This window comes from Gastrolobium bilobum, unplaced genomic scaffold (assembly GCF_033153095.1).
Source record: "Gastrolobium bilobum isolate Gb01-03AN ecotype WA unplaced genomic scaffold, APGP_CSIRO_Gbil_v1 utg12578, whole genome shotgun sequence".
NCBI lineage: Eukaryota > Viridiplantae > Streptophyta > Magnoliopsida > Fabales > Fabaceae > Gastrolobium > Gastrolobium bilobum.
The window spans coordinates 245,719-261,303 of record NW_026897471.1 but is presented as its reverse complement, the minus strand read 5'-3'; the positions used below and the strand labels follow the sequence as shown (position 1 = coordinate 261,303).

General features: G+C 34.3%; 1 protein-coding gene across 1 annotated transcript; it reads right to left on the bottom strand.

The window, feature by feature from the left end:
- Positions 1 to 1,534: 1,534 nt before the first annotated feature.
- On the bottom strand, positions 1,535 to 2,878 carry LOC133307187 (protein ENHANCED PSEUDOMONAS SUSCEPTIBILITY 1-like). Its single transcript, XM_061507646.1, has one exon. The coding sequence runs from the start codon at positions 2,876 to 2,878 to the stop codon at positions 1,535 to 1,537; it is 1,344 nt and encodes a 447-aa protein (XP_061363630.1).
- Between the last annotated feature and the right edge of the window lie 12,707 nt (positions 2,879 to 15,585).

The following is a 15,585-nucleotide window of genomic DNA, read 5'->3' as shown; positions in this document are numbered from 1 at the left end:
CAGTTTGACATAGGCCAATATTAGGGATGTGCATGGATCGAATTAAAGTGAATATTTTGAAGAACTGAACCGAATTGATTTAACGGTTCAGTTTGAATTGAAAACAGTTCGGTTTGGTTCTATTTAAAAACAGTTCAGTTCGGTTCAGAATCGATTTGGGTCAAACCTATTTTGAAAAAAATAAAAAAATAAAGAGATAAAATAATTCAGTTCGATTCGAAAATAATTCTGTTCTGTTCGGTTCTTAAATTGGTTTCTAAAAACCAATTTTTTTAAAATCAGTTCAATTTAGTTCACATATCAATTCAATTTTTTGATTCTCTTACACACCTATACAGAGGCCCCCGTTATAACCTGCTATCCCCACAATCTTACTTTGCGAGAAATGAATGCTGAAGATTAGAGGAAGATATATTAGCCTTCTATTGAACTGTGTGGGATTAGAGACATACTCTTCTACACGCCAATAATCTTAATATGGAGTATTGGGCTCTAATTCTAAGGATATTAAAATCCTTTAGGCTAAACATGTTTTGAAAAAAGTTCTTATAACGAAAAGTTTTTTTTTTTATAATAAAGAAAAAAGTTAAAAATTAAAAGGTTTTAGGAAAAACTTTTTTTTAAGTTCTTATCTATTTTTCTTCAATTGTGTATTTTTTTTAAAATAAAGAGTGATAAAGATAGAAGGAGATAATTTTCTTAAAATATGTGTTTTTAAGCTAAAATTTTTATGTAATTTTCAAACAGCTTTTAACTTCTTTTTTAAAAAAAATTTAGCTTTAACTTATAACTACCTTCTAGCTTAAAAATAACAACATCCAAACAGGAATACGTGACAAACACGACTCTAGATTATTAGGGATGGTACAAAGATTGGCATCGTAACGGAGCATCCGGTTTCTTTTCGAGAACTACATCATAGAAATGGAACGGCACGGCAAAGTAAAAATGTAGCTTATTCGGGATACTGATCAAAATGTCACTGTTCACCAACTTTTTTCCCTAAATGTCACGCGAACAGTGTTATTTCCCAATCTGCCTCGGGGGCAAGTTCGCTTCTGACACAAGTGATCTCGGTTTGCTGACGTGTCATATTTTTAGTAGATAACAAGTATTAAATTTAAAAAAAAAAAATTCAAAAAAAATGAAGTTCGCCTAAGAAGAACTTGGTTAAAATATTCTTGAAACCGAGGTCGTCTGTGTCAGAAGCGAATTCTGACACCACCAGAAAGCTGACACATCAGCAAACCGAGGTCGCTTGTGTCAGAAGCGAACTTGCACCGTGGCAGATTAGAAAATAATACTGTTCGTGTGGCATTTAAGTAAAAAAATTGATGAACAGTGGCACAATGTTCAGTGTTCCATCTTATTCCTTACACAGACCGAGCACCAAACCTGTCAATCATAACCGTAAGTCCGTAACCTTTCAAATTCAATCACGGGCAATAACATAGCTCAAACTAAAAAAGCATAAAGTAGATGTCATCATTCATTATTTATAATACACGCCTATGGATCTAAACCCAAATAAATATTAGTTGGAAATGCCGTTGATGAAGTCAGGGTCATCTCCCATGGACTCCAAAATCTCATAAGGAAGGCACACTTCAAGGTCAACGCTACCTTCTTCTGCCCCAGCAAACATGGTAACCATTCCATTAATATTAGTTGAACCGCCACTTCTCACTGCCACAGGTTTTCCCCAACCAAAGTCGTTACCATAAACATCGAACCTTGGGGAACTTCCCGTGGCCAAGGCGAATCTATTAGACAACCGATCCGGTTGAAGCAGGATTGGGGTTCTCGCCATAGACTCATAGTGACTCTTCACCTTCTCATCAGATTGCAAAGCTATCATCTTGTTCATCTCCCAAGCACCTTTGCAAAACCCACCTTCAAGTAGTTCCCCTGCTTTCATAGTCACAACACCAACCTGCAATGCGTTTCCAAAATAATTCTCTGGCAACGGTGGAACCAATCTCCTCCGAACATCTATTGCTAACAAGTAACAAATCTCTTCTTGTGGGTCAACTCGCTTGCAAGGAATCACACAGCACCAAAGGTGAGTTAAAAGCGCTTGGAGAGAAGATATTTTTTGAGCGGTGGCCTCTGCATTAGCTTTTGATTTGAGTTGCGATATTTTTTCCTTCGTGAAATGGAAGATCCGAACAGGTAGTGGTTTCGGATGTGGGTTGGGGTTTTCGGAGTGTTGAGTCTCTTTCTTTGTGAAAGGAAAGCGTATTGGAGGGTTAATGCCATCGAGAAACCAATGTTCAAGTAATGGGAGTTTGGTTATTTTATCGAAACCACGTGAGATTTCAGCCCATGAATTGATGAAATGCCAAAACGACTTGCCGTCAGCAGCCACGTGGTTGATTGTGCAGCCAATGAAGATGCCGTCAACTAGGTTGGTGACTTGCACTGCTAGCAACGGCTGCGATGTGCCTTCTTTGTTTTTAACTCCGTTAAGTGGAAAGAAGGAGTGAACAATTGGAGGAACGTAGTTGGGTTTAAGGATGTCAGCAACACTAGTGTTCTCTGCTACGGCATGGACAAACAGTACACCGACGTTGTTGCACGCGATGAAAGCGGATGCAGTGTTGTCTTTGTGTTCTGTAATGATGAGACAACCTGCGAAGGGTGGAAAGAATGCAAGAGTGGAGGAAAGTGAGCGTTCGAGGTTCTTGATTTGGATTTGGATTTGTGTGTCTTCTGCGTTGATGGGGTTGTGAAAAAGAAGCCCTTTTTGGTTCATCCGAAGGTTGAGGGATTCGAGATCCCATGGAGTTAAATGGATTTTCTGAAACTGAGTTGAGTCAACGTCAGCCTGACTCGGAGCTTGGATCGTACTGGTCGAGATGACTCGGACAGCTGACATGGTTGAAGCGTAGACAGAGGTTTTTTACTCTGTATTTTGCGTGAGAGAGGGGACATTAACCATCTCTCAACTTCATCTTTTAATGGATGCATTGGGAACATAGAAAAGAATTATTATTATTTTAATTAGTTGAAATAAAATAAAATAAATAATAATCAAATGAAGTTTATTTATTTTATTTAATATTTTTCATTTAATTCAAAAATATAAAATAACATTAATTTAGTATTTAGTATTTTTTATGGAAAAAAAGTTTCCGATGTTACTTTAGATAACTTTATCTAATGTTCATCGAAACGACGTCATTTTAGGGTTGAAAAATTAAAAAATTAGAGTGATAAAGACTATTATAATCCTGAAATAAATTAAAATTATAAAAATACCTTGATTCCGTTCCAAAACAAGGTCGTTTTGATAAACATTAGATAAAATTATTTAAAATAACATCGACAAAAAACAAACTCATTTTTTATTTTATTCGCTTTTGACAATTTTGTTACAACTTATTCTATATCCCTCCATCACATTATATTCTACTTCATCAATTATAATATGTTCAATTATATGCAACTTGTCTCTTATCAAAATTATAAACAAAGCATCAAGCTACCGATGAGGAATATTTTAGAGGAATCTTCAATTCTCCGATAAATTTTCAACTTAATATATACTGGAGGAGCCTCGATTTTCTCACTTGCTCACATGTCATCAGAAAAAGAGAGTTAGCAACATTATTTGACATTTTTTAATATATTTTATTATTAAATCAAATCTCACGTTAGTCTTATTAAATAATTTGTTTTTTTTGAAGTATCTAATATTATTTTAAATAATTTTATCAGATGTTCACTAAAATGATGTCGTTTTGAGGTTGAAAAATTAAAAAATTAGAATAATAAATATTATCATAATCCTAATATAAATTTAAGTTACAAATACTATATTGATCAATGATCATAACGTGTTTAGATTAGTTTATTTTAGATATATAAAAATGGTTATTAATCAAATTTAAAAAAATGAAAACCAAAGTATTATTTATCAAAGATGAACTGTTACGCAACACGCTCTCAATGGCGGAGTCAGCTCCAATTTGAGCCTGGATCAAAAAATTATACGCATATTTTTTTTTAATTTTAGTTAGTTTATATCATAATATATCTAAATTATATTAAATATTGAGCACTTGAGCAGGCAACACACCAAAAAGAGTTATAATTTTATTGAATATTTTTAATAAAAATATTTTATTTTTTTATACAAGTAGAAATTGAACACATAATTTAATGCAACTTATCCAAATCTTTTATCAAAAATATTTTAAGTTATTGATGAAGCCAATTATAAATTGTAACACGGGCCAAATTATAATTTTAACCCTGGCCAAATTATAATTAATTATATATAATAACTACAATTTGTTAAAATTTAGCCCGTACCAAGACCATACCAAGTTATATGTGGCTCTGCCACTATATGCTCTATTTTTTTTTTACAAAATAATTGATATTTCAAAAACGAATCATACATGTAATGTTAGAAAAAGTTTTAATAAAAAATACACCATTAGGACCCTACGCATACGTATTCTAAAATTTTATCTGCATGCAACATTTAATTATTATTTTTGTGCCTTATAATATTCCTAACTTAATTAAATAGTAAATTACATGTAATTAAGTAATTTAGTATGTATTAGTGGGTTGAAATAAGTAAAAGGCCTAATTAAATTAATTAGGGTCACTTTTGAGATAAAAAGTGCAGTCGGTGAAAATTATGGAGAAAGTGTGTGTAGGTAAAAATACCCAAAATAAAAAAGTAAAAGTAGAAATATTCCTAGAAAAATATTTTAGGCCTTTGGGTAAAGTTTGAAAGAGAACAGAGTTAACTAGATAGATAAATTTTTACCCGATTGAACTTAACTTAAGTAAGTTAAGTCAAGATACCACACAACTCTCTCATTTTTTTTTCTTATTCTTTGATAGCCACCAAAGAGAGGGAGGGAGATGAGAGAAGCTTTTCAAGCCCTAAGATCACAACTCTCTCATTTCTTAACCATTTTCATTGATTCCAAATCCTAAATCACTTCAAATATTTCCCTCCTTCTTAACCCTAACTTAGTTTTGAGTGGAAACCTTGTGGAGGGAGATATTTTCTTGGTAGAGGGGAAAAAATTTGATATTGGAGGAGCTTGAGGTGAAGTCTTCCATTCTTGTGGCTTGGAACTCCTTCTTTGGATCATTGTGGTTGTGTTTGTGGTAAGAACTCTAACTCATTTGGTTATTTTGAGTTTGAGCAATAGTTAGAGTTTAGTTTATTAAAATGCATGAATAGTGGGATATGTTGGAGAGAGATTGAGACTAAATTCCTTTGTAAAAGTTGTTAGGAAACGTAAATAAACGGTAGAAGTGAAGTCAGTTTGTGATTTGAGTTAGTTTCAACAATCTTAGAAAATTATGCTTAAAAGTGTGGATTTTCTTGCATTGTTGAGCCTTGATTGATTGTGTCCATATGATTGCTAGATTGAAGCAAGTGGACCAATTGTGAGTGATCAAGCCATGAGGGAACCAATGGAGCTTGGTTTGGGTACTTGAATTATTTCAAGGATTGGTAAGTAGCCTAACCTTGTGGTCAAGCATTGTGGTGCCTTGTGTGACTAATGTGAATGGAAGGATTCCTTTAGTTACCATGGGACTATTGATAAGTTAATAGAATATGCACCTAAATAGAGGTGTTGAGTAGGAAAGCTTGTTTTAATAACAATTCCAAATAAATTCTTTGTTGATTGAATTCTGGATTTTGTTTAGGTAACGTTGGTGATTGGAAGGAATTACCAAGTGTCATACCAAGAAAGGTTGGTGTGGATAAGTGAGCTAGAGGAAAGCTTGATTGTGGAACTTGGTGAAGGACAAAGGTAGATTGGAAACAATAAAGGTAAACCTTTGGATCTTGGAGGTTAATCCCTCTTGTTGTTCCACCATTGCTTTTATGGAAGTAATGGTTAATGAATGGATGATTGAGTGGTAATATTAGTATTATGGTATGTTTACATTCATATAGTATTGGTGTGTCATTGGAGAAAGGGCCAATGGACAAGCACTAGGGGCTAGGTTGTATGTTTAGTGGAAAGGACTAAGATGCAATTGAAGCGTGTGTGATGATTTGATTGTTTAATTCTTTGGCCATTTGAATGCATGAGTATGTTGTGATTAAATCATTACTTATAGTGCCTCTAGATATATGATGTAGTTCATTCTATGTGTATACTAACCCTTCATGCAGGAAGTGAACTCTGGAGTTGGAGGAATTCTCCAAGAACCCTGGGTTTATTGAGTTTTATCTTATCCCGTTTGGGAACTGTTATTTCAGGTACTAGCATGGATGATGCAGGTCGGGAACGAGGCAAGAGGCCTGAGTAGATTTCCATATGATAGCATGTGATATGATTGTTTTGAAGTGCCTCATATGTATTTATATTTGATTGCATCTTATATTTTGGTAGAAAGATATGTATAGGATGCACATTTAGTAGTAATATTTTAGTGGACTAACAGTATGTATTTTTGGGGACTTAGACCATGACCATAGTCATTTTGCATCCTTGATAGTTGAAAGGAGCAAAATAGCTTTGATCATGTGTTTTGTTAAGCCTAAGTTCTAGAACCCTGATCATTATGTAATTGTATTTGCATATATGTGATAGAAGGGCTTTCAAGCCTCTTTGGATATCATGTGAGCCTTGAAATGGCAAGAATCATGTATTGAAATGGTTGTATAATGTCTATTAGGTGAAAGAAAACTTTTGGGGTTGAGAATCAATGTAAATATAATGATATTATGTCTTGTTGTCCATTTTTCATATGATATATGATATATTTTGACCCTTATATCTTGATGAAAGTTATAGATCTTTTACTTAACTTTCTAACGAGACCAAGATTGCGTCAATCGGATAAATATAACTCAAGTTATGGGTAAAATATTAATGTAGGGTGAAATCTCCAGACCGCGTCGCTGTGAGCGGCAAAGTTGGCGCTGTCAGTGCGGGATGACGTGAGGAAGTCGGTGTTCCAGCACTACCAGCACTGGACCCCTGTGTAATTCAACATCATTTTCTTCAAAACTTCATAACTTGAGCTATGGTACTTCGAATTGAGCGCGGTTTGAATCCACCCGTAGATAACGAAGAGATATAAAACATATTGGGAGATGAGGATTATAAAAGTAGGATAAAATTTCTTAAATAACTAAAAGTGTAGATGTTTAGTGTTAAATAACAATAAAAATGAGTTTTAAGCCTTGTTGGTCTAAGGGGACTACTTGGCACAATATGGTAGCAACGTATGGTTTAAATAAAACTACATTAAGTGTTCCACTTAAAGTTTAAGTTACGATTACAGTTATTCGAATTGTTTTAATTACGAAATTAATTTTAAACAAGAATATTTATAAATAAAAAGGAAAAAATTTATCCGTACTTTAATTCAATTGTTGTGAATGTAACTGCGTCTAATGTCATACATAATGTTAACAAACCGGTTCTAGAACGGAGTGTTACATGCCTTGTCGTTATTTTTGGCTGAGAATAATTTTCATAATAAAATTGGCAAATTATATTATAAAGTTGTTGTGAAGTAGTTGGTCCTTCCCTCACCTACTACGGATGAGAACAGGCTAAGTATAAATAAGTTACTATTCTTTTAAAAGCTACTCAGTTAAAAGGTTATATTTTAGTGAATTCATAAAAAAAATTTACGATCCAACTTATTTAAATGAACATGAATATATTATTATTATTATGTTTTGAAATTATACTTGTTAACTTATTTAAAGGCATAAATCCATTGATTTACATGAAGACATGTTAGCCTATTTAGGTATAGTTTTGGTGGCTTATTTTTATTTATTTATTTTGCTTTACCAAGAGGTATTCTCATTCAATCCCCTCCAGTTACTTTATCCTCGAAGTACAGTCTCTAAGGCTAGCTCTTCATTGATACAGCGGGTGCTTTGAATATTTGTCACCTAAGAGGAGGTGAGACTAATTCCCCAAACGAGGCTTTGAGTGCAAAGGTATACCTTTGGCCCTTAAAAGCTGCTACAGAGAATCGAACACAAGGCCCAATTCTTGGGGCACGGTTCATTACCAATTGTGCCCACCCTTAGAGTTTGGTGGCTTATTTAAATGTCTTATATCATATTTATAATATTTTATATCATTACAAAATTAAGATTAACATAATATATACTTTTAAAATGTACAAAAATAAGAATCACTTAATCATACTATTATTTTTATTAATATTTATAAAATTTAATGCAAATAATTTAAAAAGGAATAATTGTAATTTAACGGTTTAATAAATACAAATCGCATTTTATATACAATATTATTGAATTGGAAAAATATAAATTATATATCGTAGTAAATTGATTATATATATATGGAGAAGGTTCTTTGACTCCAGAGTAAGATTTAGAAGTTTTACTCCTCATCTCAGTCGTGGATGGACAGAAATCAACAGTTGTGATTTATAGTTTAATTAATAATTAATTAATTAGTATGATTTCCTAAACTATAATCGTTAGATGAGCGGAAATTAACGATTAAGATGAAGAGTAAGACTTGTAAGTCTTACACTAGAGTCAAAATATTCATCTCTTATATATATATATATATATATATATATATATATATATATGTATATATATATGGACAAGATCCTTTGACATTTGTGTCAAACAAATAAGTTTGAAATTGAATCTTAACTGTTGATTTTCGTCAATCTAGCGACTATAAATTATTGGAAATTAATAATTAATTAATAAATATGACCCAATAAATTATAACCATTTGATTCACGAAATCAACAGTTAATGTGATCTCCCGCCTCAAAAAGATTAATCTTCGGCTGTCAGCTGGAGGATACCTTGGGAAACCAAAAAAAAAAAAAAATCAACAGTTGAGATTTTGTATCAAAAGATCCTGCCCCATATATGATGGTGCAAGAGATTTAATTATTCTCATTACAGGTGGTACGGTTTCTTGGCAATCAAGATTACTAAAGTGAATTGCACTTTCTACAACAGAGCGGAGTTCATTGTAGCAACCAAAGCTTGTAAAGAGTTGCTATGTATGAAGTTTTTGAGAGAGCTTGGTTTCACTCAAAAGAGAAATATCTTACTTTGTAACAACCAAAGCATTGTACACCTAGTCAATAACTCTAACTTCCATAAAAGATCCAAACATATTGATGTAAGGTATCATTGGATAAGAGATGTGCTAGAAGCCAAAGAAATGGAGCTTGAGAAAGTTCACACTGATGACAATGGTTCAGATATGATGACAAAGGCACTTCCTAGAGAGAAGTTTGAATTTTGTCGGATTGTTGTTGGCATGAATTCCACTTGATGATTGATGTTTGTAATCTCCCTCATTGGACTGGGGGAGATTTATTGGGCTTTTATTATTTTTAAAGTCAAGTCCAGCCCAATAAGGAAAAGTAGGGTTCCTACTTGAAGAAGTCTTCAGTATCCATAGAGAAAAGAGTGTGAGAGAAACCATAGAGAAAGAGAAAGAAACCATAGGGAAAAGAAGGACAGAGCAATTTTCTGGAAAATCGCTGGAGAAGAAATTTCAATAGCAATCTACTTCATTCTATGTTTTCTCCTTCGTCTACCGTCGGATCAAGCTGGGATTTTTTTTGCATATTCCCAACTCATCACTCTTCTTATCCAACTGTGGTTTTTCTATTTGGAGGATTATATCTTCACCAGAAAATTCCAAACCGAAATAGTTTCCTGTAGAGTGCTACATAAGGCAGCATACTTGCGAGAGCAATTTCTTATTCGTTCACCTTTGGATCGTGTTGAACATTTGACAGCAAGTTGTACACTCAATGCACTTCATATCTAACAGGTAGCTTGTCGATTGGAGCTTTCAAGAGGGATTTGTTTAGCTGCAAATAAAGGGAGTTATAATTCCTGCTCTGTTTCGGGAAATGAAGTTCAAAGGGGAATATCTCTTTGATCAACTGTTGGATTGTTCTCAAAATTGGACAGTGTGTTCCTCTCTTGTTGCGCTTTAATCTAATTGTTGCAATTTGGGAGTTGATACTTCTAGTAGTTGGAATTAATATCGGACATAAGCTTGTTTATATATATGTATCTTGTGTTTTTGGTACAACTTGTTGTTGAGTTGCTTGTTGGTGCTCTTATTGATTGTAATTATTGTTGGAACCCTTGTAATCTCACTTTTTGATAGTGGAGAATTTAGGTGGACTCTGAATCCGGTCCCATGGTTTTTACTCCTCATGTTGAGGAGGTTTTTCACATTAAACAATTGATTTGTGTTGCTCGGTGTTTAGTTGTTTCATAGTTGTTATTGGAACATTTATTTTGCTTTTGCAAACCATTATCAACAAGTCCTGAAAAGGGAAATTGGTGTTGATTTCCTAACACCTCGCATCACAAGAGAACTCTATCTCGATGAGAATGCCATTGAGATAAGTCCCCTGGCCAAACAAGGATACCAAACATCGACATTCCAAGGCTCCCAATAGCCAAGATTAGTTTTACTCAAACGAAGCTTGTTGGGGAATCATTCACACCATTTTGGGCAGCTTCGTCGAAGATGGAGAGTTTAAAGGAGTAAAAAAGAAATACCTCAAAGTCACTATAGCCATTAGAGCCCACCCCAAGTTCAAGATGTCTTACAACATACTTCGAACCCATCTTTATTTTTTTGAAAATGAGGACCACGAAAACACCAACCCAAGCCATGACAATCCCTTAGTAATGTCCAAAGCATAGTGAATATCTAGGTTTGGAGCATATTCGTCAATGTGGGTAACTCAGTCATCATCATTTTCCTAGGTATGTTCATAAAACAACTAGTGATCGAAGAGTAACTAAGGGACCTCCTCTGTGCTAGATTTATCCTTGAAGTTAAATATGTCACTTGATTGTCAAACATAATATTGTCAGGAGATACAAGAATTGACATATATGGGTTGATTATACCGAACTAAAAAAAGTTTGTCCCAAGGACTTTTACCTTTTTCCTAACATTAGCGAGCTAGTAGACAATAAGGCTTCTGCCTCTTCTTCCTCATAGATGCCTACTGTGAGTACAAGCAAACGTCCACCCATGCACTAAGGCAACAAGACAAAAACGAAATTCATCACAAAGATTTCAAGCTATTATTACAAGGTAATGTCTTTCAGACTCAAGAAAGCTAAGGCAACTTATCTTCGCATGATTGGCAAAGTTTCGAAGAGCAAATAAGAAAAGGGTGCTAGATGTATACATTGGTGATATGATTGTCCAAATTTCAAAGATTATAGACCATGTCCCATATGTAACACCTCGTATATATCCGGTAATGTTATCATATCATCGTATTAAGCTGCGCTTAATTAAAAATGCGGAATATCTTTATCTTTTCATTTATGACGTCATTATCATTACCAACTTGCTTAATTAATCATTTGAATAAGACCACGCCTGTATGTAAATTGCAAAAGACAGCTAACTGAATACCTCATTAATTAAAATAACAGATATAAGTCTCTAGTCACGGAACTACAACACGTAGACCGAACAACCTACTAAGTTATACAACTCAACTTAAAGTACTAACATAAAGTGGCACGGACAAACCCCATGCTCACCCAAATAAGGCACAAGCCCAACAGAAGTCTCAACATCAACAGCATAATAAAAGCAACTGAAAACATAACATCAGCAGAATATCCAGCATCCAACATGTCAGCATAATAAACAGCAATAATCATCAACTAAGCTCTGGCCTCCTGCCGCTAGAGGCATCAGCCCCCATAATGCCTGAACCTGAAATAAACGTCCCCAAACGTGGGGTGAGATCTCTAAACAAGAAATCTCAGTAAGACAAGGGGTCCTCAAGGATCTTTCACCCCAAGCTCACTTACATGTGCAATATAAGTTCTAAAAGCAGTACTTCAATATCAGTTCCAAAATCAGTGCAATGCAACAGATATTCATGTCATGTGTGTTATAACTATTCTACTGATCAGAGAAATACAGGAATACGTCTATTACCCACATAATACCAGCCCATGTTGTACCCGCCCACAGGAATACCCCATGGCGGAACACCACATACATATCATATAGCATTTGCACTTAATAGTTCAATAGAATTTCAGCAAAACAATACATGAAAACACATCATGCATATAACCATCCCCCCATAAAGTATGGTGGAACAGACAATGGCTAAACCGGGGACACGAAAGCTTACCTTGCAAGCTAGCTATCCAAGTCAAGAGTCCACAATACCTTAGAGTCCACAAACAGCAAGATCACAATCTGTTTGGACCAACAATATTATCAATATTTATGCACAACAAGCATATGATTCAAAAACAACGCCCTTCCTTTACGTTTTACATCTTTAGACTTCTCACAAAGTCATAAGCCCTTAATCACTTGATTCTGACTTAGTTTAATTACTACAGAAGTCCACATAAATCGATCATAGCTCCACCAACCCAAAATGACAATTTGTACGAACAGTGCCTTCACTGTTCTTCGAAATCCAGAATATCCGGATATCCATATCCGGATATTTCGCGACAGAATGCAGTTTCTGCATTTCGCGAATATATCCATCCAAGGTTCATCTTTTACTACTTCAAAACGTTCAAGACTCCATTTTTAGGTATATTAAGGTTCATACTCAGATTACATACTTGTTTAACTTATTAAACATGCCAAGACATTAACTTTAACCCATTAAACTCATGATCAAAGGTGGTAAACTTACCCAAGGTTGAAACAGCCAACCAAAGGTGCTCTTGGAGCTCACATGACAACTCCAAGGTACTGACTTTGAAGGGAACGAAAATGGACCAACAAAATGAGTTCTTCCTTCACAAAAGAAGCTACTTGGAGCTTCTACAAATAAGAACAAGGCTCCAACAACTCAAAACAAGGAAACTCAGTTTACTCCCCAACCAACAGTGGCTGGAAGTTCTGAATATAATCCACAACTCCTCACAATGCCAACTCTCAAGTTTACTCCCCAACCAACAGAGGCTTAAAGATGAAGAGAAATGAGAAGAAAGGTGCAAACTTGGGAGATTTTCAAGCCAAAGAGGTTAAGAAGTGAAGGTGGCAGCAGCTGGCCCCAAAACACACGTATAGTGGCTGAAGAATCAGCCTAGGGTTTAGTGCCAAGCACTATATATAGGTGGTTAAGTCATAAACACACAGTATTATCGTTAATTTCTACGCTTAGCCTTTTAATCCCAAACTCAGGATTCTTAACCTACTCATTTTTACAAGATTTATCATATTTTTATTTTATTTTTTCGCAGCACCTTTCCGGTACGCGCTTTTCATAGCCAATATCAGTTTCTGGCACCAGTTCTCATTATTTTAACTTGAAACTTGTTTTACTAGTCCTATTTAATATTCTAGGAATTATCATGCACTTATTATAATTTTCCGGGATACTTTTTCGGTACGCATTTATACCGAGTAGCAGAACCGGTATCTGTGTTTTTCGTCCGAAAAGCGACTTTTTTGCATTATTACTCACTTACCATAATTATTTAAGCCTCATAATAATTATTAGGGTCTATTATGAAATTATTTCCTAATTTCACATAATTAATTAATTAACTTCCTTAATTAACGGTGCAAGTTCTTACACAATACCTCGCTAAAGTCTTCCAGTAATTAAGGAAACACAACATACATTGTAATTGCACTGTTGCGATGTCTTACAACTTCACTCTGGTAAAACTCAATATTTATCCTTTAATTTCCTATTGTTAATCTATGATTGGTTTAAAGATCTAATAATTATATAACACATGTCGGGTGGAAATGGCAGTAGCAAAAGTCAAAAAAATATGGTGTATGGCATTTAGCTAGCGGTGTAAATGAATTGTTCTGATCCTTTTGATTTGCAACAACCTTATTTTTTGTTATTAATCCATTTTAATGTTGATTAATGGACACGTCAATATGGTATCATTCCAAATGTTTGTTTTCTATCTATTGGTAGACATGTTTCTTCATAGGTTGAAGAATATATAGAGAAAAGCCAACAGAAAAATGAACTATTATTTTATGAACTAGATTTTTCGTCGTGCATTTAATACAACATAGACAAGCCTATAATTGCCAAAACTTTCTCATGATGCAATGCGAGAATCAAGGAATGTTCACCACTTATAAGACAACACATGGCCACAATCAGCCACCGAAACAACTATCATAGTAGACGAGAAGACATTGTCCAAAAATTCTTCCACACGTAATGTATGATCAAACACATCAAGCGATCAAATAACAAGGTGCACGACTTAACAAAAAAGCTTAGAAAGGTCTTCTCTCCCTTATCAAATTCATCCCAATTGCTATGCCGATTGATTTGTAAACAAACACATAGTAGTCAAGCATAACGTTGCTATACAACACTCAACTTGATATGCCAAGTAGTCAATCATAAAGGCGAGATCGACATAGCCACATATGAGGAATCAACTCAGCCAAGGAATGTTAAAGTCCAACTTTTGGCAAAACACTTAGACCAATTGCACTCTCTGAAGTTAATCTGTAAAGACTGATCGAAAGTGAACTTATAAGCTTGAGACTGTCAGCTATAAAATGACCTACTAGTATCCTAAAAATATACACATCATACGATGTAATTTCCATACATCTTGACACTCTGACATTGCAAACTACTAAGTTGGTGAGCTTTTGTTCTGGATAAGTCACACTGGTCCAGTCCAATGGGTTGGCCACTAAGGCCAATATAAGAGGTCAAACTAGTATTTTAAAACTCGGCCCGGTCATCGACTTGGTCAAGGTACTGGGTCACTGGTTCAACCAGTTTAATTAAATTTATATTAAATTATACAATATATTATAAGGTGCATTTTGATCAACAATTGAAGGTAGCCCAGTGGTAAATGGTAACACTACTATTGCAACTTCGGCAAGTGCACCGGTCGTAAAAGTAATAAAAGTGTACTGAGTACGAGATCGTTCCCACGAGGATTGGTTTTCAAGCACTAGTTCGCTAACAACGATTTAGTTGGATAATCGAATTTGAGATGAAAAGAGAGAAGATCAAGAACAAGCAAGAACATGCAATTCTATAATTTAAAGCAAACAAAGAAAAAGAATTTGGTTTTGAAAATCAAGAAAGAGCGTAGTTAAGGTTTCGATTTCTCCCAATATCTTTCTTATGTTATGGATTAAACAATTAAATAACTGCCCTTAATATAATGTCAATAGATTCCTCTAAAGTAATTAAGGTTCAATCTCTTGTTATCTTAATTTTATGTAATCTTGGAAGAATCTCAGTTCCCCAGTTATTCCCTAAGACAATATGCATTAACAACAAGAATCTAAAGATTGCATAATTATCCTATGTCTATCCCTAGATCATAAGGATTATGATAAATTTATCAAATCAGGGTTCATGCACCAACATATCTATTGTCATACAATTCCCCTAAATCAATCTATAAGGAGCAAACTCATAGAAAGCATTAAACATAGATAAATTCATTCAATTATAAAAAGAAAAATTACATGAACAATTTAATTGATAAACATAATAATTCAATTGGGTTTCATCTACCCTTAGTTACAAAAAAATCTAGCCTAACATAGCGAAATCAAAGACAATAGAAAGTACAGAAAA

Excerpts from the sequence above, each read along its gene's own strand:
- LOC133307187 (XM_061507646.1), bottom strand. The coding sequence starts at position 2,878 with ATGTCAGCTGTCCGAGTCATCTCGACCAGTACGATCCAAGCTCCGAGT.